Below are 27,253 nucleotides of genomic sequence, written 5' to 3'. Positions count from 1 at the left end.
GTTGTTGTTTTTCTAAAATGTATTTTTTTTATTATCTGCATTTTATTGTTAAAATTTTTATTTATGGTTTAAATGTAGAAGCACTTTGTCACTATGTTTAGAAAATAAATCCTGGTGTTCTTCTTCTTTGTTGGTGGTCCTCCCGTCAGTCGGTTCTGTCCTCCCGTCTGTCGGGTTCTGTCCTCCCGTCAGTCGGTTCTGTCCTCCCGTCAGTCGGTTCTGTCCTCCCGTCTGTCGGTTCTGTCCTCCCGTCAGTCGGTTCTGTCCTCCCGTCTGTCGGGTTCTGTCCTCCCGTCAGTCGGTTCTGTCCTCCCGTCTGTCGGTTCTGTCCTCCCGTCTGTCGGGTTCTGTCCTCCCGTCAGTCGGTTCTGTCCTCCCGTCTGTCGGGTTCTGTCCTCCCGTCAGTCGGTTCTGTCCTCCCGCCTGTCGGTTCTGTCCTCCCGTCAGTCGGTTCTGTCCTCCCGTCTGTCGGTTCTGTCCTCCCGTCAGTCGGTTCTGTCCTCCCGTCTGTCGGGTTCTGTCCTCCCGTCAGTCGGTTCTGACTTCTGTCCTCTCGTCAGTCGGTTCTGTCCTCCTGTCTGTCGGGTTCTGTCCTCCTGTCTGTCGGGTTCTGTCCTCCCGTCAGTCGGTTCTGTCCTCCCGTCTGTCGGGTTCTGTCCTCCCGTCAGTCGGTTCTGTCCTCCCGTCTGTCGGGTTCTGTCCTCCCGTCAGTCGGTTCTGTCCTCCCGTCAGTCGGTTCTGTCCTCCTGTCTGTCGGGTTCTGTCCTCCCGTCAGCCGGTTCTGTCCTGCCGTCAGTCGGTTCTGTCCTCCCGTCAGTCGGTTCTGTCCTCCTGTCTGTCGGGTTCTGTCCTCCCGTCAGCCGGTTCTGTCCTGCCGTCAGCCGGTTCTGTCCTGCCGTCAGCCGGTTCTGTCCTCCCGTCAGATGGCCGTGTCCCAGAAGACGGTGTTGGTGTGGCCCGGCGCGGTGGGCGGGGCTGAGTATGGTGGTGGCTTCCTCTTCCAGGACGGCAGGATGGGCATGCTGTCCTGCTTGCACAGGTTTTTGTCGGGTCTCTGGCGAGCTTTGATCTCTCGGCACAGAACCCGCTTCTTCTGGATGGTGTCCATCATGGTGGGGTCTCCACACAACCACGGCATCTGAGGGACGACAACATGACAGCCTGTTCAGGTGTACAGGTGTGTGCAGGTGTGTACAGGTGTGTTCAGGTGTGTCCAGGTGTATGCAGGTGTGTACAGGTGTGTTCAGGTGTGTTCAGGTGTGTTCAGGTGTGTCCAGGTGTATGCAGGTGTGTACAGGTGTGTTCAGGTGTGTTCAGGTGTGTCCAGGTGTGTCCAGGTGTATGCAGGTGTGTACAGGTGTGTACAGGTGTGTCCAGGTGTGTTCAGGTGTGTGCAGGTGTGTGCAGGTGTGTCCAGGTGTGTCCAGGTGTATGCAGGTGTGTACAGGTGTGTACAGGTGTGTCCAGGTGTGTTCAGGTGTGTCCAGGTGTGTCCAGGTGTATGCAGGTGTGTACAGGTGTGTACAGGTGTGTGCAGGTGTGTCCAGGTGTGTCCAGGTGTGTACAGGTGTGTACAGGTGTGTTCAGGTGTGTGCAGGTGTGTCCAGGTGTATGCAGGTGTGTACAGGTGTGTACAGGTGTGTCCAGGTGTGTTCAGGTGTGTCCAGTTGTGTGCAGGTGTATGCAGGTGTGTCCAGGTGTGTGCAGGTGTGTCCAGGTGTATGCAGGTGTGCACAGGTGTGTTCAGGTGTGTCCAGGTGGGTGCAGGTGTGTCCAGGTGTGTACAGGTGTGTTCAGGTGTGTGCAGGTGTGTCCAGGTGTGTTCAGGTGTGTACAGGTGTGTGCAGGTGTGTCCAGGTGTGTCCAGGTGTGTACAGGTGTGTTCAGGTGTGTGCAGGTGTGTCCAGGTGTGTTCAGGTGTGTCCAGGTGTATGCAGGTGTGTACAGGTGTGTACAGGTGTGTACAGGTGTGTCCAGGTGTGTCCAGGTGTATGCAGGTGTGTACAGGTGTGTACAGGTGTGTCCAGGTGTGTTCAGGTGTGTCCAGGTGTATGCAGGTGTGTCCAGGTGTGTGCAGGTGTGTCCAGGTGTGTTCAGGTGTGTGCAGGTGTGTCCAGGTGTGTTCAGGTGTGTCCAGGTGTATGCAGGTGTGTACAGGTGTGTACAGGTGTGTACAGGTGTGTCCAGGTGTGTCCAGGTGTATGCAGGTGTGTACAGGTGTGTACAGGTGTGTTCAGGTGTGTGCAGGTGTGTCCAGGTGTATGCAGGTGTGTACAGGTGTGTACAGGTGTGTCCAGGTGTGTTCAGGTGTATGCAGGTGTGTACAGGTGTGTACAGGTGTGTTCAGGTGTGTGCAGGTGTGTCCAGGTGTATGCAGGTGTGTCCAGGTGTGTGCAGGTGTGTCCAGGTGTGTGCAGGTGTGTCCAGGTGTGTTCAGGTGTGTCCAGGTGTGTCCAGGTGTGTGCAGGTGTGTGCAGGTGTGTCCAGGTGTGTGCAGGTGTGTGCAGGCGTTCCCCGCCGTGGTACCTGGCTGAGGGCAGGATGCTGCATCTCATGCAGGTGATGTTGAGGAGTTCCACCTGGTGAAGGAACTCCTGAGGTCGATGCTGAACGTCCAAGTTTACACTTTGAATCTGAACAGGCAAGAACGTCAACATTGTTCAAGACACATCATGTGTATATCACACACACACACACACACACACACACACACACACACACACACAAACTTCTCCCTCCCCTCTGCTGTTGTCGTCACACTTACCTCCTCCTCCTCCTCCTCCTCCTCCTCCTCCTCCTCCTCCACCTCCTCCTCCACCTCCTCCACACAGCATCATGGTAGGACTGACAGACGACCTCCCCATCCTGCTGGATCCTGGGCTTGACTGTCCTTCTCTGTCTCTGCTGTGACGTCTGGGCAGAGACCTGCAGTCTGCTGCAGAGACACACAACGTGTCCCCTGATCAGTGATCAATACTAGGTCAGATCAACCTGATCAGTGATCAATACTAGGTCAGATTAACCTGATCAGTGATCAATACTAGGTCAGATCAACCTGATCAGTGATCAATACTAGGTCAGATCAACCTGATCAGTGATCAATACTAGGTCAGATTAACCTGATCAGTGATCAATACTAGGTCAGATTAACCTGATCAGTGATCAATACTAGGTCAGATCAACCTGATCAGTGATCAATACTAGGTCAGATCAACCTGATCAGTGATCAATACTAGGTCAGATCAACCTGATCAGTGATTTGTGTTTATAGAAATGAAAGGCAATTAAAAACAGAGTACTGACGTAATACCAATGTAGTACTGATGTCAAAACAACTTAGCACTGACATAGTACTTACAAAGTACCAATATAGTACCAATGTAGTACCAATGTACTACCAATGTAGTGCCAACTTAGTGCTGACATAGTGCTGACGTACTACCAATGAAGAACCAATGTAGTACCGACGTAGTACCGACGTCGTGCTGATGTAGTACAAGGGAAGTACCAATGTAGTACTGACATAGTACTGACACAGTACCAATGTAGAACAGATGTAGTACCAATGTAGTACCAATGTAGTACAGACGTAGGACCAACATTACCAGTATCCTTCCTCAGATTACCAGTATTCTTCCTCTGATTACCAGTATTCTCCCTCAGATTACCAGTATTCTACCTAAGATTACCAGTATTCTCCCTCAGATTACCAGTATTCTCCCTCATATTACCAGTATTCTCCCTCATATTACCAGTATTCTACCTAAGATTACCAGTATTCTCCCTCATATTACCAGTATTCTCCCTCAGATTACCAGTATTCTCCCTCAGATTACCAGTATTCTACCTAAGATTACCAGTATTCTTCCTCTGATTACCAGTAGTCTCCCTCAGATTTCCAGTATTCTTCCTCTGATTACCAGTATTCTCCCTCAGATTAACTGTATTCTACCTAAGATTACCAGTATTCTTTCGCAGATTACCAGTTTTTTCCTATAGATTACCAGTATTGTCCCTCAGATTACTAGTATTCTCATCACTTCACGTCACAGATATTGCAACGAGCATAATCTGCAAGATCTTTTGAAAAGTGGAGCCACTGGAGAGTTCCGGTTTCTGCGGTTGCTGAGGTGCTACGGTTGCTGAGGTGCTACGGTTGCTGAGGTGCTGCGGTTGCTGAGGTGCTGAAGTTGCTGCGGTTGCTGAGGTGCTGCGGTTGCTGAGGTGCTACGGTTGCTGAGGTGCTGAAGTTGCTGAGGTGCTGCGGTTGCTGAGGTGCTGAAGTTGCTGAGGTGCTGAAGTTGCTGAGGTGCTGCGGTTGCTGAGGTGCTACGGTTGCTGAGGTGCTGAAGTTGCTGAGGTGCTGAAGTTGCTGAGGTGCTGCGGTTGCTGAGGTGCTACGGTTGCTGAGGTGCTACGGTTGCTGAGGTGCTGAAGTTGCTGAGGTGCTGAAGTTGCTGAGGTGCTGAAGTTGCTGAGGTGCTGCGGTTGCTGAGGTGCTGAAGTTGCTGAGGTGCTGAAGTTGCTGAGGTGCTACGGTTGCTGAGGTGCTACGGTTGCTGAGGTGCTACAGTTGCTGAGGTGCTGCGGTTGCTGAGGTGCTACGGTTGCTGAGGTGCTGAAGTTGCTGAGGTGCTGAAGTTGCTGAGGTGCTGAAGTTGCTGAGGTGCTGCGGTGCACAGGCTACGATTTGTCTTTTCCATTTGGTCAACGCTTGTCCTCTTAACTTTCCCTCTTTTACTTCAAATAAACCTGCATATGCGTGTACTTCCTGCTACTACAGAGACACTGCAGGCAGGGAAGGTGTGATCAGGTATGGACTCGTCCCCCTGAACAGACAGACCCCCCACAGCCCTCGCTGAGTTACTTTATATTGCAGACGGCCTGACCCGTCCAGTTAATGCAATGACAAAAACAAAAGAAAAAGACAAAACAGGACAAGCAAAGACGAGATAGAAAAAGAATGTGACTACCTTTGTATATTTTTTGTGTTGTTGATTCACTTTATATTTTACATTTATTTCCTTTTTATTTTGGCACTCCTGTGATTATTTATTTATTGTAATGTGGCGCTCCACTGCCCCCTGGTGTTCAGACCAGGTGCAGACACTCCTCTCAGTAACAGGAGGGGCGGAGCTTCAACAGGAGCTGCACGCTGTTGGTCCATAGGAGAAAGTTTTCACTGTGTCACAGAGAACGAGGCTTACGACTGAAGCTCGTCACCCGACACGCCCCCACGTCCTCCTCAGCCCCGCCTACATTTGAACCCTACTTTCTGTGGTGGGACGGGGCCAGAGTCTGAGTGGGCTTTGCTGTATCGTACCCTCCCACCCCGCTCCGCTACGGCACGGACTGCGATGGAACTACGGCTTAAAAGTACCGAATTCAGTACTGGTCCCTATGAACAAGGAACCCTCGGCGTCCGCTTACCTTCTCGGTCTCGGCTCTTCCTCCCTCCGGAGCTCCTCTTCATCACCTGCCTGCCGGACGAGAACAGGAAGTTGAGCTCGTCCAATGGGCTGGTGGGAGTCTGGGACCTGATTGACATGTTCTGCATGGATCCGTGTGTGGAGGAGGAGTTACTGAGCTTGGCTCCGCCCTCTCCGGCCCTGTGAGAAGATGACGAGGACGATGATGAAGAGCGGGGCATGCTTCCTCCTGCCATAAGTGTGTCGTAGGGCGGCGGCCTCTTCAGGCTGAGCGGCGTCAGCGCGCGGCCCACGCTGACCGGGGATGGACACGCCGACTGGCTGCGGGGGTAACCGTGGCCCCCGTGGGCGGAGCCGGACGACTTGTAGAGATTGGAGGGAAGCGGTGGTGCCGAGGAGCGACCGGACGAGGTGACGGTGTGCGTGGACGGCGGCTCTCGGTCCCGGTCTCGGTGGCGGTCTTTGCGGTGGTGGGCGGAGCCCTGTGACTGCTCCACGCCACCCGCCTTGAAGGAAGCGTTGTCCAACACGGGCAGGCGGGTGACGTCCAGCGGGGTGAGTGGCGACTCGTCGGAGTTGGGGGAGCACTGCAGGGGGGCAGGCGGGAAGACGAGCAGTGGCGGGCGATGAGTCAGCAGGTTAGGGAACGGCGGCGGGATGTCACAGAGCGAGCTGCGAGACGAATACGCTTCAGGGTCAAAGGCGGCAGAGGGTGCATCCTGCAGGAAGTCCTCGAACACGGGGTACTTCATCTCCTCGTACACAGACTCGTTCTGCTCGTCCTCCTCGCCGTCCCGCCCCCCCAGCCCCCGCAGGATGTTGCCCACCATCTGGATGTAGACCGGCTCCTCGTCGTCAGTGTCTCTGGACGCCGGACTGTGGCTCTGAGGTGAGGACGGGTTCCAGCGCGCCGGCGACTTCTTGGCACCGTGGTTCTGAATGTAGGACTCGTCGAAGGACGTGCTGAGCTGGGTGTTGGGGTTCCTCTTGGGTTTGGGTGGAGGCATCTTCCTGGAGTCTTCCGGGTGGAGGACGCCCCGCCCTGCAGTCAGACAGGAAGCAGGAACAGAAACAGGAAGTGAGCGATACAGCCTACAGAACGCAGTGTGGAGGAGAACCTGAGCTCTTTAGGTCCTGCTCCACACGCCTGAAGAACCTGAAGAACCTGGAGAACCCAGAGAACCTGAGGAACGTGAACAATTTGAAGAACCTGAAGAACCTGTAGAACCTGAAGAAGTGAGATAAATAAAGGATATCTTATCTTATCTTATCTTATCTTATCTTATCTTATCTTATCTTATCTTATCTTATCTTATCTTATCTCTGGAGAACCTGGAGAACCTGGAGAACCTGGGGAACGTGAACAACTTTAACAAGCTGAAGAACCTTTGAAGAACCTGAAGATCGTGAAGAGCCTGAACAACATGATTAACCTGAAGAACCTCTGAAGAACCTGAAGAACCCGGAGAACCGAGACAGAGGACACAAGGATCCTCATGTTTATGTGATTAAAATGTGAGTTTTCTACTTCCTTTGCTTTGCTGCTGCATCACCTCCTGATTCCTGAGGTTCATGTTTCACTGCTTGTTACCAAAACACTGACCTTCACCCTGACCTTCATCCTGACCTTCATTCTGACCTTCATCCTGACCTTCATCCTGACCTTCATTCTGACCTTCACCCTGACCTTCACTCTGACCTTGACCCTGACCTTCACTCTGACCTTCACCCTGACCTTCATTCTGACCTTAATTCTGACCTTCACCCTGACCTTCACACTGACCTTCATCCTGACCTTCATCCTGACCTTCACCCTGACCTTCATCCTGACCTTCATCCTGACCTTCACCCTGACCTTCATTCTGACCTTCACCCTGACCTTCATCCTGACCTTCATCCTGACCTTCATCCTGACCTTCACCCTGACCTTCATCCTGACCTTCATCCTGACCTTCATCCTGACCTTCACCCTGACCTTCATTCTGACCTTCACCCTGACCTTCATCCTGACCTTCATCCTGACCTTCATCCTGACCTTCACCCTGACCTTCATCCTGACCTTCATCCTGACCTTCATCCTGACCTTCACCCTGACCTTCATTCTGACCTTCACCCTGACCTTCATCCTGACCTTCATTCTGACCTTCATCCTGACCTTCATTCTGACCTTCACCCTGACCTTCACTCTGACCTTGACCCTGACCTTGACCCTGACCTTCACCCTGACCTAGGCTCTGACCTTCGTGGCCGTCATGCTGCTCCCTCCGGGTGACTCCATCCACAGTCTCACAGCTGCTGCTCAGCTTGGTGTTGGGGTCTCTCCGAGGTTTGGGTGGGGGTTGTTTCCGATTGTGGGCGGAGTCGTCATCGTCGCCGCCGCCCACCGAGTGGAGGGACTGGGACCGGACGGCGAAGCCCTGGCCGGAGGGGAGAAGGCGGTCCTGAGGCGCTGGCATCGTCATGAAGCCCATCCGGAAGTGTTTCCCACAATACGCTCCGTCTGTCGCCATGGCAACACCCTCCCCGATCCTGAGAGGATCAATCACAAACCGATCAACCCCACAGTCATCACCACATTACGGTACGGTACGGCACAATACGGTACAGTACAATACGGTATAGTACGATACGATACGGTACAGTACGATACGATACGATACGGTATAGTACAATACGGTATAGTACGATACGATACGGTACAGTACGATACGATACGGTACGGTATAGTACAATACGGTATAGTACAATACGATACGATACGATACGGTACAGTACAATACGGTATAGTACGATACGATACGATACGGTATAGTACAATACGGTATAGTACGATACGATACGGTACAGTACGATACGATACGATACGGTATAGTACAATACGGTACAGTACGATACGATACGATACGGTATAGTACAATACGGTATAGTACGATACGATACGGTACAGTACGATACGATACGATACGGTATAGTACAATACGGTATAGTACAATACGATACGATACGATACGGTACAGTACGATACGATACGATACGGTATAGTACAATACGGTATAGTACAATACGATACGATACGATACGGTACAGTACGATACGATACGATACGGTATAGTACAATACGGTATAGTACGATACGATACGATACGATACGATACGGTACAGTACGATACGATACGATACGGTATAGTACAATACGGTATAGTACGATACGGTATAGTACAATACGGTATACTACAATACGGTATAGTACGATACGATACGATACGGTATAGTACAATACGATATAGTACAATACGGTATAGTACAATACGGTATAGTACGATACGATACGATACGGTATAGTACAATACGGTATAGTACAATACGGTATAGTACGATACGATACGATACGATACAGTATAGTACGATACAGTATAGTACGATACAGTATAGTACGATGCAGTACAGTACGATACGATACGATACAGTATAGTACGATACGATACGATACAGTATAGTACGATGCAGTACAGTACGATACGATACGATACGATACGATACGATACGATACGATACGGTATAGTACGATGCAGTATGATACGATGCAGTACAGTACGATATGATATGATACGGTATAGTACGATGCAGTATGATACGATGCAGTACAGTACGATACGATACGATACGATACGATACGATACGATACGATACGATACGACACGACACGACACGACACGACACGATACGATACGATATAGTACGGTACGATACGATACGATACAATACGACACGACACGACACGACACGACACGACACGACACGACACGACACGACACAACACAACACAACACAACACAACACAACACGACATGATACAATACAATACGATGCAGTATAGTGCGATGCAGTACAGTATAGTGTGGTACAGTGTAGTACGATACGATACGATACGATACAGTATAGTATGATACAGTATAGTACGATGCAGTACAGTACGATACGATACGATGCGATACGATGCGGTATGATACGACACGACACGACACAACACAACACAACACAACACAACACAACACGACACGATACAATACAATACGATGCAGTATAGTGCGATGCAGTACAGTATAGTGCGGTACAGTGTAGTACGATACGATACGATACGATACAGTATAGTATGATACAGTATAGTACGATGCAGTACAGTACGATACGATGCGATGCGATACGATGCAGTATAGTACAATGCAGTACAGTACGATACGATACGATACAGTATAGTATGATACAGTATAGTACGATGCAGTACAGTACGATGCGATGCGATGCGATACGATGCAGTACAGTACGATACGATACGATACAGTATAGTACGATGCAGTACAGTACGATACGATGCGATGCGATACGATGCAGTATAGTACGATGCAGTACAGTACGATACGATACGATGCGATGCGATACGATGCAGTATAGTACGATGCAGTACAGTACGATACGATACGATGCAGTATAGTACGATGCAGTACAGTACGATACGATACGATGCGATGCGATGCCATACAGTATAGTACGGTACGATATGATATGATATGATATGATATGATATGATACGGTACAGTACATTATGGTGCGGTACGGTACTGTACAATATGGTATGGTCCAGTATGATAAGGCCAAATACACCCAGACCCAACCATGTAGGGGCCCACAGCAGACAGAACTGTTAAGGTGGCGGCAGGATGTGAACGACGCAGGTATGTGACGTTATTACGCAACAGTAGTCGGTGAGGAACGAGGAAGTTACATTGCAGCTCAAGAGGAGGAGCTTCAGCCATGAGCCTCGTTCTCTGTGACACAGTGAAAACTTTTCTTGTGAAGAGCAGCGTCTAGCTCCTGCTGAAGCTCCGCCCCTCCTGATACTTCCTGCTTAAGCTCCTCCTGTTACTGAGAGGAGCGTCTGCACCTGGTCTGAACACCAGGGGGCAGTTGAGCACCACATTTCAATAAACCAGTTCACTAAACAACCAGTGAGAACAAAGCGGAGTATGAGAACAACAACGGAGGTTTTATATGGCAAGGAGATATTTATATATTACTGCTTGTCTAGAGTGATGATCGTCACTGACCAATCAGCTGGCGACTGCATTGTAGCTCCGCCTCCTAAGACCGTGCCACTGTGTGAACTACCTCAACAGAGGGGATATAAAATTCTTCCGGTTCTTTCCTTTCCATTCAGTTCTTACCATCCGCAACTTTTGTCAGTGAGGACACATGGAACCTGTTGTGAACCATTCCGACCCGTTCCGACCTGCTCCGACCCGCTCCAACCCCTTTCAACCCGTTCCGACCTGCTCCAAGCCGTTCCAACCCACTCTGACCCGCTCCGACCAGTTCCAACCTGCTCCGACCCGCACTGACCTGTTCCGACCCCTTCTGACCCGTTCCGACCCGTTCCGACCCGTTCCGACCCATTCCGACCTGCTCCAACCCGCTCCGACCCATTCCGATGCGGTACCAACATCCCGGTTGGGCGACAGCCAAAGTAGTTCTTTTTGTTGTTGGCTATTTTTTTAGAATCATGTTTCATGTTCAGAAGAGAGGAAGATACTGAAGTTTGCACAAAGCCAGTTTGCAGCTGGTTCTTGTTGGCTAGCCCTGGTTCTGTTGGGTCGGAACATCCTGCCAGTGTTTACTGTGAGACTCTGACTGGCAGGACCAGGGGCCTTGTCTATAAAACAATGTCTAGGATTCCTACTAAAATGTTCGTACGCCAAAAAAATTTAGATCAGTAAAACGGTGCGCACGCACATCTGTACACACTTCCCTTTTCTAGATCCAGTCCACCTGGAAGGTAGACAGTTCAGGCTCCGCCCCCAACACGCCCACTTTCTACCATCAATGCTCAATGCAAAGGGCCTCCTCAATATTTTTACATCTCAACCAGCTGATCGCCGGCATGTGACGCTGAATCCTGACAGGAAAGATTAAGAAAGGGAATTTTACTGAGAGAGAAATAGTGATGAGGAGGTGGAGGTCAGGAGGTGATGTAGTCGTGTGACGATGTGTCACAGTAGTGGAATCACTAAACAAGTGATCAGCAGCTCGTCATCACTGATGGAAATAGTGAGAGAGTCTGAGAGAGATCAGTGACTGTAGAGGTGGAGGAGGAGAGTCTGATCTGAAGGTGGAGGACAGAGGAGAGTGACATCATGGAGGTGAGTGACATCATGGAGGTCAGAGCAGAGTGACATCATGGAGGTCAGAGGTGAGTGACATCATGGAGGAGAGTGACATCATGGAGGTCAGAGGTGAGTGACATCATGGAGGTCAGAGGAGAGTGACATCATGGAGGTCAGAGGAGAGTGACATCATGGAGGTCAGAGGTGAGTGACATCATGGAGGAGAGTGACATCATGGAGGTCAGAGCAGAGTGACATCATGGAGGTCAGAGGTGAGTGACATCATGGAGGAGAGTGACATCATGGAGGTCAGAGGTGAGTGACATCATGGAGGTCAGAGGAGAGTGACATCATGGAGGTCAGACGAGAGTGACATCATGGAGGAGAGTGACATCATGGAGGAGAGTGACATCATGGAGGAGAGTGATATCATAGAGTGACATCATGGAGGTCAGAGGAGAGTGACATCATGGAGGAGAGTGACATCATGGAGGAGAGTGATATCATAGAGTGACATCATGGAGGTGAGTGACATTATGGTGGAGGAGGTGGGTGGAGGACAAGGAGGAGGTGGTCAATTTCCAGCTCCAGAGCGTCCAGAGCTCCGGGTGGTGCAGCTTTACACCGTCACTATTGATTATTACACACCTTGTCACAATTAATAATCAATCAGTTCTAGATCCTCTGGATCATTGTCTGGACCATTTCGCTGTTTATGATTACGTGGATCAATAAATCTGATTTAAGACATTAAATGTATGAGATGAATCTGGTTCCATTCACCACTTCACATCTTCCATGATCTTGTAGAACCAGTTCTCTAGGTGTTCTACCTTTTGATGGCTTCTTCCTGCCGCCTCTTCTTCTGGTGTTTCTCCTGCAGGTAGGTCCAGTTGGTCTGGTTCCGGATGCGGTCGCTCTCCCGGGCGATGTCCGAGGCGTTCTGGATCACCAGACCGTCGTAGGTCCGAAGTCCACTGTCTTCCACGTACTGGAAGAACCTCCGGAAGGATGGGGTCTCCTCCTGAGACGTCATGGCTTCCTGAGACCTGCAAGCAGAGTCATAGTGCTCCGGGTGACCCCCAGACCAGAACCAGAACCAGACCAGACTTAGAACCCGCCGGACCCGGAACCAGCCAGAACCAGAACCAGAATGGCCCTGAAATTAGAACCCGTTGGTTCCACCATAGAGCTAACCTCTGAGTCGTTGGTTCCACCATAGAGCTAACCTCTGAGTCGTTGCTTCCACCATAGAGCTAACCTCTGAGTCGTTGGTTCCACCATAGAGCTAACCTCTGAGTCGTTGCTTCCACCATAGAGCTAACCTCTGAGTCGTTGGTTCCACCATAGAGCTAACCTCTGAGTCGTTGGTTCCACCATAGAGCTAACCTCTGAGTCGTTACTTCCACCATAGAGCTAACCTCTGAGTCGTTACTTCCACCATAGAGCTAACCTCTGAGTCGTTGGTTCTACCATAGAGCTAACCTCTGAGTCGTTGGTTCCACCATAGAGCTAACCTCTGAGTCGTTGGTTCTACCATAGAGCTAACCTCTGAGTCGTTGGTTCTACCATAGAGCTAACCTCTGAGTCGTTGGTTCCACCATAGAGCTAACCTCTGAGTCGTTGGTTCTACCATAGAGCTAACCTCTGAGTCGTTGGTTCCACCATAGAGCTAACCTCTGAGTCGTTGGTTCTACCATAGAGCTAACCTCTGAGTCGTTGGTTCTACCATAGAGCTAACCTCTGAGTCGCTGGTTCCACCATAGAGCTAACCTCTGAGTCGTTGGTTCCAAAGCGTTACCTTTCCTAAGGTAAAGCTTCTTTTCATTGGTGATGGTTTTCACTTGTACTTACCTTTAGGTGCACCTGCACCTGTCCCTGTACCTGTACCTGTACCTGTACCTGTACCTGTACCTGTACCTGTACCTGCACCTGTCCCTGTACCTGTACCTGTACCTGTACCTGTACCTGTACCTGTACCTGTACCTGCACCTGTCCCTGTACCTGTACCTGTACCTGTACCTGTACCTGTACCTGCACCTGCACCTGCACCTGTCCCTGTACCTGTCCCTGTACCTGCACCTGCACCTGTCCCTGTACCTCTACCTCTACCTGTACCTGTACCTGTACCTGTACCTCTACCTGCACCTGCACCTGCACCTGTCCCTGTACCTGTCCCTGTCCCTGTACCTGTACCTGTACCTGTACCTGTACCTGTACCTGTACCTGTACCTGTACCTGTACCTCTACCTCTACCTGCACCTGCACCTGTCCCTGCACCTGTCCCTGTCCCTGTCCCTGTCCCTGTCCCTGTCCCTGTCCCTGTCCCTGTCCCTGTCCCTGTCCCTGTACCTGTACCTCTACCTGCACCTGCACCTGTCCCTGTACCTGTACCTGCACCTGTCCCTGCACCTGTCCCTGTCCCTGTCCCTGTCCCTGTCCCTGTACCTGTACCTGTACCTGTACCTGTACCTGACTCCCCTCACTCCAAACTCCTCTACATGTCCCTGTTTGTTCCCCCTGTAGCTCCACGTTGCCCCCCCCCCCCCCCTGCAGCCTAACCTGAGCAGCTGGAGACTCTGAACTGGGAACTAGTTTCTCTTCTCTTCTGATTAGATTTTAATAGAACATTAGATGTTCTTGGTTCTCTGCAGACCTCCTGTAGCTCCGTCCAAAGACTTTACAATGTCACCGTCACACTGAATTAAACTGCTGAGGGAACCAGCAGGATTGTCAAGACTTAGATCAAAAGTCTTCAATGAAAAGCATGAATGATGTTGATCAAACAGGTTTCATGAGATATGTCTCTAGAACCAGTCCCGCCTGGGTGGATTATTCTGCAGGTGGAGTTCCTCAACATCTTGGAAAGGAAGTTGCTCCTGTTTGAAGGTTCTGGACGGTACAGAACGCACCAGGATGAGTCAGAGAATTACCAACCAATCAGAGGCCACCTTTCGAAACGTATAGACCACATGGTATCAATTGACCAATCACGTTCCTGGGCGTTAAGACAAAGTGGATGTCGGTTGTGAGTTGAATACTCGTGACGATAATTTGCTATATTTTGGCAAAAAAAGATCAATTTTAGCAAAATGAGACGGTGACAAGCAGAGGAGGACATGAGACACGTCTTTAGAGGCTTTGAGCAACAAGTCCACTATTCCATCACTCTGGTCTCTGGTTAGACTGCACTCTGGTCTCTGGTACTGAACTCTGGTCTCTGGTTAGACTGGACTCTGGTCTCTGGTACTGAACTCTGGTCTCTGGTTAGACTGGACTCTGGTCTCTCGTTAGACTGAACTCTGGTCCCTGGTTAGATGGAACTCTGGTCTCTGGTACTGAACTCTGGTCCCTGGTTAGATGGAACTCTGGTCTCTGGTTAGACTGAACTCTGGTCTCTCGTTAGACTGAACTCTGGTCTCTGGTTAGATGGAACTCTGGTCTCTGGTACTGAACTCTGGTCCCTGGTTAGATGGAACTCTGGTCTCTGGTTAGACTGAACTCTGGTCTCTCGTTAGACTGAACTCTGGTCCCTGGTTAGATGGAACTCTGGTCTCTGGTTAGACTGAACTCTGGTCTCTCGTTAGACTGAACTCTGGTCCCTGGTTAGATGGAACTCTGGTCTCTGGTTAGACTGAACTCTGGTCTCTGGTTAGACTGAACTCTGGTCTCTGGTACTGAACTCTGGTCTCTGGTTAGACTGCACTCTGGTCTCTGGTTAGACTGAACTCTGGTCTCTGGTTAGACTGAACTCTGGTCCCTGGTTAGACTGAACTCTGGTCCCTGGTTAGATGGAACTCTGGTCTCTGGTTAGACTGAACTCTGGTCTCTGGTACTGAACTCTGGTCTCTGGTTGGACTGCACTCTGGTCTCTGGTTAGACTGAACTCTGGTCTCTGGTACTGAACTCTGGTCTCTGGTTAGACTGAACTCTGGTCCGTGGTTAGATGGAACTCTGGTCTCTGATTAGACTGAACTCTGGTCTCTGGTTAGACTGCACTCTGGTCTCTGGTTAGACTGAACTCTGGTCCCTGGTTAGACGGAACTCTGGTCTCTGGTTAGACTGCACTCTGGTCTCTGGTTAGACTGAACTCTGGTCCGTGGTTAGATGGAACTCTGGTCTCTGGTTAGACTGAACTCTGGTCTCTGGTTAGACTGCACTCTGGTCTCTGGTTAGACTGAACTCTGGTCCCTGGTTAGATGGAACTCTGGTCTCTGGTTAGACTGAACTCTGGTCTCTGGTTAGACTGAACTCTGGTCCCTGGTTAGATGGAACCCTGGTCTCTGGTTAGACTGAACTCTGGTCTCTGGTTAGACTGCACTCTGGTCTCTGGTTAGACTGAACTCTGGTCCCTGGTTAGATGGAACTCTGGTCTCTGGTTAGACTGAACTCTGGTCTCTGGTACTGAACTCTGGTCTTTGGTTAGACTGAACTCTGGTCCCTGGTTAGACTGAACTCTGGTCTCTGGTTAGACTGAACTCTGGTCCCTGGTTAGACTGAACTCTGGTCTCTGGTTAGACTGAACTCTGGTCCCTGGTTAGACTGAACTCTGGTCTTTTGTTAGACTGAACTCTGGTCTCTGGTTAGACTGAACTCTGGTCCCTGGTTAGATGGAACTCTGGTCTCTGGTTAGACTGAACTCTGGTCTCTGGTTAGACTGCACTCTGGTCTCTGGTTAGACTGAACTCTGGTCTCTGGTTAGACTGCACTCTGGTCCCTGGTTAGACTGAACTCTGGTCTCTGGTACTGAACTCTGGTCTCTGGTTAGACTGCACTCTGGTCTCTGGTTAGACTGAACTCTGCTCCCTGGTTAGATGGAACTCTGGTCTCTGGTTAGACTGAACTCTGGTCCCTGGTTAGATGGAACTCTGGTCTCTGGTTAGACTGAACTCTGGTCTCTGGTACTGAACTCTGGTCTTTGGTTAGACTGAACTCTGGTCCCTGGTTGGACTGAACTCTGGTCTCTGGTTAGACTGAACTCTGGTCTCTGGTTGGATGGAACTCTGGTCTTTTGTTAGACTGAACTCTGGTCTCTGGTTGGACTGAACTCTGGTCTCTGGTACTGAACTCTGGTCTCTGGTTAGACTGCACTCTGGTCTCTGGTTAGACTGAACTCTGGTCCCTGGTTGGATGGAACTCTGGTCTCTGGTTAAACTGAACTCTGGTCTCTGGTTAGACTGAACTCTGGTCTCTGGTACTGAACTCTGGTCTCTGGTTAGACTGAACTCTAGTCCCTGGTTAGATGGAACTCTGGTCTCATGTTAGACTGAACTCTGGTCCCTGGTTAGACTGAACTCTGGTCTTTGGTTAGACTGAACTCTGGTCCCTGGTTAGACTGAACTCTGGTCTCTGGTTAGACTGAACTCTGGTCCCTGGTTGGACTGAACTCTGGTCTCTGGTTAGACTGAACTCTAGTCCCTGGTTAGATGGAACTCTGGTCTCATGTTAGACTGAACTCTGGTCTTTGGTTAGACTGAACTCTGGTCTCTGGTTGGACTGAACTCTGGTCTCTGGTTAGACTGAACTCTGGTCTTTGGTTAGACTGAACTCTGGTCTCTGGTTAGACTGAACTCTGGTCCCTGGTTAGACTGAACTCTTGTCTCTGGTTAGACTGAACTCTGGTCTTTGGTTAGACTGAACTCTGGTCTCTGGTTGGACTGAACTCTGGTCTCTGGTTAGACTGAACTCTGGTCTTTGGTTAGACTGAACTCTGGTCTCTGGTTGGACTGAACTCTGGTCTCTGGTTAGACTGAACTCTGGTCTTTGGTTAGACTGAACTCTGGTCTCTGGTTAGACTGAACTCTGGTCCCTGGTTAGACTGAACTCTGGTCCTTGGTTAGACTGAACTCTGGTCCTTGGTTAGATGGAACTCTGGTCTCTGGTTAGACTGAACTCTGGTCCCTGGTTAGACTGAACTCTGGTCCCTGGTTAGACTGAACTCTGGTCTCTGGTTAGACTGAACTCTGGTCCCTGGTTAGACTGAACTCTGGTCCCTGGTTAGATCTATTAGGTCTGTGTCTGAACATCATTAGGCGGTTCTGTTCTCACCTGAAAGTCTAACTTTAAAGGAGAGAGAGACAGACAAACAGAGTGAGAGAGAGAGAGAGAGAGACAGGTAGAGACAGAGAGACACAGAGAGAGAGAGAGGGAGAGAGAGAGAGAGAGAGAGAGAGAGACAGGTAGAGACAGAGAGACAGAGAGACAGAGAGACACAGAGAGAGAGAGAGGAGAGGAGAGAGAGAGAGAGAGACAGAGAGAGAGAGAGAGAGAGAGAGAGAGAGGGAGAGAGATTGAGAGAGAGAGACAGAGAGAGAGAGAGAGAGAGAGAGAGAGAGAGAGAGAGAGAGAGACAGGTAGAGACAGAGAGACAGAGAGAGAGAGAGAGAGAGAGAGAGAGACAGGTAGAGACAGAGAGACAGAGAGAGAGAGAGAGAGAGACAGGTTGAGACAGAGAGACACAGAGAGAGAGAGAGGGAGAGAGAGAGAGAGAGAGAGAGAGAGAGAGAGAGAGAGAGAGGTAGAGACAGAGAGACAGAGAGAGAGAGAGAGAGAGAGAGAGACAGGTTGAGACAGGTAGAGACAGAGAGAGAGAGACAGAGAGACAGACAGAGAGAGAGAGGGAGAGAGAGAGAGAGAGAGAGACAGAACATGAATGAATATACTGACTGGACACTCACCTGAGGATCAGCAAGGACTAAATTTCTTTCATTCCTCCCTCCTTGTCTCCTTCCTCCCTCGATGTCTCCTTTTCCTCCCTCGATGTGTCCTTCCTCCCTCCTTGTCTCCTTCCTCCCTCGATGTGTCCCTCCTCCCTCGATGTGTCCTTCCTCCCTCAATGTGTCCCTCCTCCCTCGATGTCTCCTTCCTCCCTCGATGTGTCCCTCCTCCCTCGATGTGTCCTTCCTCCCTCGATGTGTCCCTCCTCCCTCGATGTGTCCCTCCTCCCTCGATGTGTCCTTCCTCCCTCGATGTGTCCCTCCTCCCTCGATGTCTCCCTCCTCCCTCGATGTGTCCTTCCTCCCTCGATGTGTCCCTCCTCCCTCGATGTGTCCCTCCTCCCTCGATGTGTCCTTCCTCCCTCCTTGTCTCCCTCCTGCAGGAACACGTCTCCTTTACAGATCTTTAGCAAATCAGAGGAAACGGTGAGTCAGTTTTCAGTCTGCAGCGATCTTCATCCACCCTGAAGCCTCCGTCTCTCCGTCCTCCCGTCATAAATCCTCACACACACACACACACACACACACACACACACACACACACACACACACACACACACACACACACACACACACACACACACACACACACACACACTCTCTCACACCCTTCAGCCACACACACACACATCCGCCACAAGAACCCAGCGGCTGAAACCACGGCAACCTGACAGCATCCTCACATCCTCACCCTGCTGACTCCCGACTCCTCCCACCACTGCTGACGGAGGAGGGGGGAGAGGAGGAGGTGGAGGTGGAGGTGGAGGAAGAGGAACGGGAGGGGACGGGGAGGAAGAGGAAGAGGAGGTGGAGGAAGAGGAAGAGGAAGAGGGAGGGGGAGGGGGAGGGGGAGGAAGAGGAATCTGAATCCACCTCAGTCATTCTGAGGAGATCTGAGACCAAGTGGAACCATATGAACCCTCTCTTCCTCCCTCTCTTCCTCTCCTTCCTCCCTCTCTTCCTCTCTCTTCCTCTCTCTCTTCCTCCCTCTCTTCCTCTCTCTTCCTCTCTCTCTTCCTCCCCCTCCCCCTCCCTCTCTTCCTCCATCTCTTTCTCCCTCTCTTCCTCCCTCTCTTCCTCCCTCCTCATCCTCTCCTTCCTCTCTCTCTTCCTCCCTCTCTTCCTCTCTCTTCCTCCCTCTCTTTCTCTCTCTCTTCCTTCCTCTCTTCCTCCCTCTCTTCCTCTCTCTCTTCCTCCCTCTCTTCCTCCCTCTCTTCCGCCCTCTCTTTCTCTCTCTCTTCCTTCCTCTCTTCCTCCCTCTCTTCCTCTCTCTCTTCCTCCCTCTCTTCCTCTCTCTCTTCCTCCCTCTCTTCCTCCCCATCTTCCTCTCTCTTCCTCCCTCTCCCTCCCCCTTCCCCCATCTCCCCCTCTTCCTCCCTCTCTTTCTCCTCTCTCTTCCTCTCTCTCTTCCTCCCTCTCTTCCTCCCCCCTCCCTCCATCTCTTCCTCCCTCTCTCTCTTCCTACCCCTCCTCCTCTTTATCCCGCTCTTCCTCCCCCTCTTCCTCCTCCTCTTAATCCCCCTCTTCCTCCCACTCTTCCTCCCTCTCTTCCTCTTTTTCCCCCTCTTCCTCCCCTTCTTCCTCCCTATCTTCTTCCTCTTAATCCCCCTCTTCCTCCCCCTCTTCCTCCCTCTCTTCCTCCCTCTCTTCCTCCCCGTCCCCCTTCCTCCCCCTCTTCCTCCCTCTCTTCCTCCCTCTCCTCCTCCCCCTCCCTCTCCTCCTTCCTCTTCCTCCCCCTCTTCCTCCCTCTCTTCCTCCCCCTCCCTCTCCTCCTTCCTCTTCCTCCCCCTCTTCCTCCCTTTCTTCCGCCCCTCCCCCTCCTTTCCCCCTCTCCTTCCCCTGCGTGTGATTTCAGTGTCACGTGATGCAGCTTCTGTCGAATCATGTCTCTGGGTTCAGTCACGTGACTCTGGTGCGATTATATAACAAGGTTCAATTTGACATGAAAACAATGATTATTATTATTATTATTGTTGTTGTTGCTGTTGTTGTTGTTGTTGTTGTTGTTGTTGTTGTAATTACATTAGTGTAGATTATACTAAAATTAATGTCATCCTCTCAAGGTGGGGGGGGGGGGCTTTGATCTGCGCATGCGTTCCATTTCGCTCCCGTGTGTGTGTGTGTGTGTGTGTGTGTGTGTGTGTGTGTGTGTGTGTGTGTGTGTGTGTGTGTGTGTGTGTGTTCCATCCCTTTCACCAGCTGTTCTCGCTCAGGTCTGATTAGCCCGGTTCGGCAGCAGCATGTCGTCCAGCCCCCAGAACCAGAACCAGGAGCCGGACCGGGAGCCAGGAGATAAGAAGGATGCCGCGCAGGAGAAAGGGACAGAGGAGGTGAAGGAGGAGAAGGAGGAGAAGGAGGTGAAGGAGGAGGAGAAGAAGGAGGTGAAGGAGGTGAAGAAGGAGGAGAAGGATCCCGCCATGGGCTTCATCTATAACCGGAGGACCGGGGAGTTCCTGGGCCGTACCGCCAGCAGCTGGGGTAAGAACACGAACCGGACCGACACGGAATGTATAGAACCGGAAGGTTTCATATTAATATCATCAATATAGAACTGTTGGCTTTAGTAATGATATAATGATCTATTCTTCACCTTTGTCTTTACCTGTACCTCTACCTTTACCTCTACCTTTATCTTTACCCCTACCCTTATCTTTACCTCTCCCTCTACATTTGTCTTTACCTGTACCTGTACCTCTACCTTTACATTTAACTTTATCTTTACCTCTACCTTTATCTTTACCTCTACCTTTACATTTAACTTTATATTTACCTCTACCTTTATTTGTATCTCTACCCTTATCTTTACCTCTACCTTTACCTCTACCCCTACCCTTATCTTTACCTCTACCGCTACCCTTATCTTTACCTCTACCTTTATCTTTACCTCTACCCCTACCCTTATCTTTACCTCTACCGCTACCTTTATCTTTACCTCTACCGCTACCTTTATCTTTACCTCTACCCCTACCCTTATCTTTACCTCTACCTTTATCTTTATCTCTACCCCTACCCTTATCTTTACCTCTACCCCTACCTTTATCTTTACCTCTACCCTTATCTTTACCGCTACCTTTATCTTTACCTCTACCGCTACCTTTATCTTTACCTCTACCCCTACCCCTACCCTTATCTTTACCTCTACCGCTACCTTTATCTTTACCTCTACCCCTACCTTTATCTTTACCTCTACCCCTACCCTTATCTTTACCTCTACCTCTACCCCTACCCCTACCTTTATCTTTACCTCTACCCCTACCCTTATCTTTACCTCTACCTTTATCTTTACCTCTACCCCTACCTTTATCTTTACATCTACCCCTACTCTTATCTTTACCTCTACCCCTACCTTTACCTCTACCTCTACCCCTACCTTTATCTTTACCCCTACCTTTATCTTTACCTCTACCCCTACCTTTATCTTTACCTCTACCTCTATCCCTACCTTTATCTTTACCTCTATCCCTACCTTTATCTTTACCTCTACCCCTACCTTTATCTTTACCTCTACCCCTACTCTTATCTTTACCTCTACCCCTACCCTTATCTTTACCTCTACCCCTACCTTTATCTTTACCTTTATCTTTACCCCTACCTTTACCTCTACCCCTACCTTTATCTTTACCTCTACCCCTACCTTTATCTTTACCTCTACCCCTACCCTTATCTTTACCTCTACCTTTATCTTTACCTCTACCCCTACCTTTATCTTTACATCTACCCCTACTCTTATCTTTACCTTTACCTCTACCTCTACCCCTACCTTTATCTTTACCTTTATCTTTACCCCTACCTTTATCTTTACCTCTACCCCTACTATTACCTCTACCTCCTCCAGGCCTCATCCTGCTCTTCTACCTGCTGTTCTACGGCTTCCTGGCGGCCATGTTTCTCCTCACCATGTGGGTCATGTTAATGACGCTGGACGAAAACGTGCCACAGCACCAGGACCGAGTGCCCAGTCCAGGTGAAGCTATGCTCCACCAGCCACCCCCTCGTGGGTGGAGTTAAGTCATGTGGGTGGAGTCAGCACCCCTGTGGGTGGAGTCACCATGTTGGTTCTGGTTACAGGTTTGGTGATTCGTCCTCATGCTGCTGAAATCAGCTACAACCGATCAGATCCAACCGACTCACCAACTCCTGCAGCGTGAGGCCACCCACACACACACACACACACACACACACACACACACACACACACACACATACACACACACACACCCACCCACCCACCCACACACACAGTACACTAGTCATTCTGCTCAGACACCAGCAGTAATAATACACACTAAATCTAAACACAATACTGAAGTATTTCCAGTACATAGAGTAATACTGCAGGGCTGGTTGAGGTGGTGTGTGCTGTTGTAGTTGTGTTGTGCAGTGGTTGTGTTGTGTTGTGTGTCAGAGTACAACGACAGTCGTCAGGAGCAGAACGAGCTCTGCCTGGTGGGGGAGCTCACGCTGCAGGAGGCCGAGCAGCAGAAGAAGACGTGTCAGTTCAAGCGCAGCGTCTTGCAGCGCTGCTCCGGATTGGCCGACTCCTCCTTCGGCTACCGAGACGGGAAACCCTGCGTGCTGCTCAAGATGAACCGGGTCAGTCGCTCTTCACCACTTCACCAGTTAACCTCGTCATCCCGTCACCACTTCACCGGGGCCCGGTTGTTCTAATCTGTTTTATGTTAACCACTGGTTAAGCCCTAACCGCTGGTTAAATCCTTAACCCGCCATTAGCTAACTGACTGTTAATTATGCCTTGTTTAAAACATGGTTAGTCATCCCGTTAGTTACCGTCAAAGTTAACTGTGAGGTTAACAACAGTGGTTAGCGTCCCTGACGCTGCTCCGCCCAAGGCTCCGCCCACTTTCGTCTCCGTTCTTCCGTGTTTTGTCTTAAACATAGTGGTGGAGGCAGAGCAGTGTTTTTATCTGCTCTATTAAACTACCATAAACCATAGAAACTACCAGAAACCATGGGAAACTACCATAAACCATAGAAACTACCAGAAACCATGAGAAACTACCAGAAACCATGAGAAACTACCAGAAACCATGAGGAACTACCACAAACCATGAGAAACTACCATAGACCATGATAAACTACCATAAACCATGAGAAACTACCATAAACCTCGAGGAAACTACCAGAAACCATGAGGAACCATGATAAACTACCAGGAACCATGATAAACTACCAGAAACCATGAGAAACTACCATAAACCATGAGAAACTACCAGAAACCATGATAAACTACCATAAACCAGGAGAAACTACCATAAACCATGATAAACTACCATAAACCAGGAGAAACTACCATAAACCATAGAAACTACGCTGCTACCAGGATGTTAAAGATGAAAACTGAGCTGGAGGATCAGAGGCTTCATGGTGCCTCTTCTTCTTTAATCTGACCAGAGAGAACCATCTAGAGAGAACCATCTAGAGAGAACCATCTAGAGAGAACCATCCAGAGAGAACCCTCCAGAGAGAAACATCCAGAGAGAACCCTCCAGAGAGAAACATCCAGAGAGAACCCTCCAGAGAGAACCCTCCAGAGAGAACCCTCCAGAGAGAACCCTCCAGAGAGATCCCTCCAGAGAGATCCCTCCAGAGAGAACCCTCTAGAGAGAACCATCTAGAGAGAACCATCTCGAGAGAACCATCTCGAGAGAACCAACTAGAGAGAACCATCTAGAGAGAACCATCTCGAGAGAACCAACTAGAGAGAACCATCTCGAGAGAACCATCTCGAGAGAACCAACTAGAGAGAACCATCTAGAGAGAACCATCTAGAGAGAACCCTCCAGAGAGAACCATCTAGAGAGAACCCTCCAGAGAGAACCATCTAGAGAGAACCAACCAGAGAGAACCCTCTAGAGAGAACCATCCAGAGAGAACCATCTAGAGAGAATCATCTAGAGAGAACCATCTAGAGAGAACCCTCCAGAGAGAACCCTCCAGAGAGAACCATCTAGAGAGAACCATCTAGAGAGAACCATCCAGAGAGAACCCTCCAGAGAGAACCCTCCAGAGAGAACCCTCCAGAGAGAACCCTCTAGAGAGAACCCTCTAGAGAGAACCCTCCAGAGAGAACCCTCCAGAGAGAACCCTCCAGAGAGAACCATCTAGATTGTGGACTGAGTGACCAGAGAGGAAAATAAGAAGAACGTGGGAACCAGATAATAAGTCGTTCCCTCAAATGAATGAAGCGAGGGAACCAGATCATTTCATCTCTGGATTGACGAAGGGAGAGGTCTGCATGAGCAGCAGGGGGCGCTCCGCTAGGAGACGCTCTACAGAACTTCTTTCTAATGAAGCCAGACTTCTGGTTCCTCAGGAACTACTAAACAAACTACAAACTACTGGAAATGAAAGTTGGGGTTTTTAGAGCTAAAATGAGCCTTTTAATGGCTTCATGTGAAAGAGAACTTTAATCAGAGTGGTTACCTAGGTTACCATGGAAACGGCTGGAGATCCTTTCTTCCTGCTAAAGAGGAGACATGAGAATGAGATCTTCTCTTTCTGGACCAAGGAGAGTTTAACTCGTCTGGACTTCACAGGTTTAGTTAGAAAACACCAGGATCTAATGTTCTCCGTGGAAACGAGGCTCTTAAAGCTGCAGAGCAGCAAATATGAGGGGATGGAGGCCACATTGGTGAGGGAAGGAGAGAGTAACTCTCTGTGTCCAGTTAGTAATCTGAGGTTACTAGTTAGTATCTCATTCCCACCTGTTATTATTATTATTATTCCTCTATGTCCACTCTGGGGCTCCATAGAGGAGCAACTCTTCATTCCAGGATCGACTCTATCAAAGTTCAGTCCTCCACCCTGTCCTTCCTTTGTTCAACTGCTATCATCAACACCATGGTGAGAGTTAACCACTGGTAAACAGCTAGTGGAGGTTAACTTTAACGTCAAGGTAACTAACCTGGTTAAAGTTAACCCAGTTTGAACAACAAGATAACACCTGGTTAAAGTTAACCTAGTTTGAACAACAAGATAACTCCTGGTTAAAGTTAACCCAGTTTGGACAACAAGATAACACCTGGTTAAAGTTAACCTAGTTTGAACAACAAGATAACAGTGCTGTTAAAGTTAGCGGACGGTTAAATGTATTTAACGGCTGGTTAAACGATAACCTAGTCTGGAACAACCAGGCCCAGTTCACCAGTTAACCTCTTCACCCTTTCATCGGTTAACCTCTTCACTGGTTAACCTCTTCACTGGTTAACCTCTTCACTGGTTAGCCTCTTCCCCCCTTCTCCAGTTCACCCCTTCACCGGTTAACCCCTTCACCGGTTAACCCCTTCATCGGTTAACCTCTTCACTGGTTAACCTCTTCACCCTTTCACCTCTTCACCTCCTTTCTTCTGCAGATCATCGGTCTGAAGCCTGGAGGAGATCCTTACATCAACTGCACCGCCAAGGTTTCTGACGTCTGCTTGTTGTGATGTTGTGACGTTGTGACGTCACGTTGTTGTGATGTTGTACTCATATTGTGATATTGTGATGTGACGATGTTGTGATGTTGTGACGATGTTGTGATGTTGTTCTGATGTTGTGATGTTGTGATGTGGTGACGCGACGTAGTAACGTGGTACCTCCGGTTGTCTCCCACAGAGAGCCACGCCCCTCCGGATGCAGTATTTTCCCTCTGATGGTCGAATCGACAAAATGTTTTTCCCGTATTACGGAAAGAAAGCTCACGTGAGTCCAGCTTCAAACGAATCCCCAGACCAGGACCCCCCCCCCCCCCATGGGCTACTACACTAAACTGCATTGAGCAGCACTCGCCCCTCCTGGTCTGACCCAGTCCTGGTCTCTCCCTGTCCTGGTCTGACCCAGTCCTGGTCTCTCCCTGTCCCTGCAGCCGGACTACGTGCAGCCCCTGGTGGCGGTCCAGCTGCTCCTGACTCAGGAGGACTACGATGTGGACCAGACGGTGGAGTGTAAAGTCCAGGGTTCAGACCTGCAGAACAACGACGACCGGGACAAGTTCCTGGGTCGTGTCACGTTCCGGGTCAGAGTGGTCCAGTAGACCGTTACCATGGAAACCACCAACTGGGTTCACTGCCGAACGGAACCACCCAGACCTGATCCCGCATGTCTGGTCCCTATGCCAGAATTTTGACTTCCTGTTTGTCAATGAGCCATTTACAGTAATCAGATTACTCTGCTTCACTGAGCCATTTACAGTAATCAGATTACTCTTCCTCTACCAAATGTACAGTTTTTAGGGTCACTGTTGTTCTTGTCCATCCACCTGGTCCTCATTCTGATTCTATATATGGTCCTGGTCCTTGTGCTGGTCCAGCGCCAGCTCCTGGTCCTGGTCTTGGTCCCGGTCCTTGTCTGGTTCTGTTGTCTCACTTCACGTGTCACTTCCTGTCCGAACTGCTCAACAAATAAAGATTCACCAAAAACCTGGAGCTTCTTTTTAGTTCTGGTCGTTGTCCTGGTCCTGGTCCTGGTCCTGCAGTGCAGCAGAATGTGCATGACTGAAGCTCAAGAGGAAGAAGACCCGGATATAGGGTCTGAGTTTGTGGCCGCTTCCTACCAGTCCCTCCTATCTCCTTTCCTATCCACTTCTCCTTAACCCCCTGGATGACGTCACAAGGTTAAGGAAAGGTGTTAGGAGGCTTCCTAAAGGAGTTAGGAAAGGAGTTAGGAGGCTTCCTAAAGGAGTTAGTGAAAGGAGTTAGGAGGCTTCCTAAAGGAGTTAGTAAAGGTGTTAGGAGGCTTCCTAAAGGAGTTAGGAGGCTTCCTAAAGGAGTTAGTCAAAGGTGTTAGGAGGCTTCCTAAAGGAGTTAAGGAAAGGTGTTAGGAGGCTTCCTAAAGGAGATAAGGAAAGGTGTTAGGAGGCTTCCTAAAGGAGTTAGGAAAGGTGTTAGGAGGCTTCCTAAAGGAGTTAGGAGGCTTCCTAAAGGAGTTAGTCAAAGGTGTTAGGAGGCTT

General features: G+C 49.8%; 2 protein-coding genes across 2 annotated transcripts; one reads left to right on the top strand and one right to left on the bottom strand.

The window, feature by feature from the left end:
• Nucleotides 1–919: 919 nt before the first annotated feature.
• nyap2a (neuronal tyrosine-phosphorylated phosphoinositide-3-kinase adaptor 2a) lies at nt 920–12,623 on the bottom strand (the record flags this gene model as incomplete). Its single annotated transcript, XM_080493638.1, has 6 exons — nt 920–1,138; nt 2,527–2,633; nt 2,765–2,935; nt 5,431–6,471; nt 7,651–7,958; nt 12,421–12,623. The coding sequence occupies 6 exons, from the start codon at nt 12,621–12,623 to the stop codon at nt 920–922; spliced, it is 2,049 nt and encodes a 682-aa protein (XP_080349764.1).
• A 7,792-nt stretch (nt 12,624–20,415) lies between these two features.
• On the top strand, nt 20,416–26,726 carry atp1b3b (ATPase Na+/K+ transporting subunit beta 3b). The gene is made up of 7 exons (XM_080493657.1): nt 20,416–20,781; nt 22,139–22,267; nt 22,372–22,442; nt 22,711–22,896; nt 25,677–25,727; nt 25,921–26,007; nt 26,171–26,726. The coding sequence occupies exons 1-7, from the start codon at nt 20,544–20,546 to the stop codon at nt 26,336–26,338; spliced, it is 930 nt and encodes a 309-aa protein (XP_080349783.1). The 5' UTR covers nt 20,416–20,543; the 3' UTR covers nt 26,339–26,726.
• Nucleotides 26,727–27,253: the final 527 nt, after the last annotated feature.

The sequence above is a fragment of the Lipophrys pholis genome (assembly GCF_963383615.2).
Source record: "Lipophrys pholis genome assembly, contig: SCAFFOLD_46, whole genome shotgun sequence".
NCBI classification, from domain to species: Eukaryota; Metazoa; Chordata; class Actinopteri; order Blenniiformes; family Blenniidae; genus Lipophrys; species Lipophrys pholis.
The sequence above is the reverse complement of the archived record's forward strand: the minus strand, read 5'-3'. Positions and strand labels throughout refer to the sequence as shown.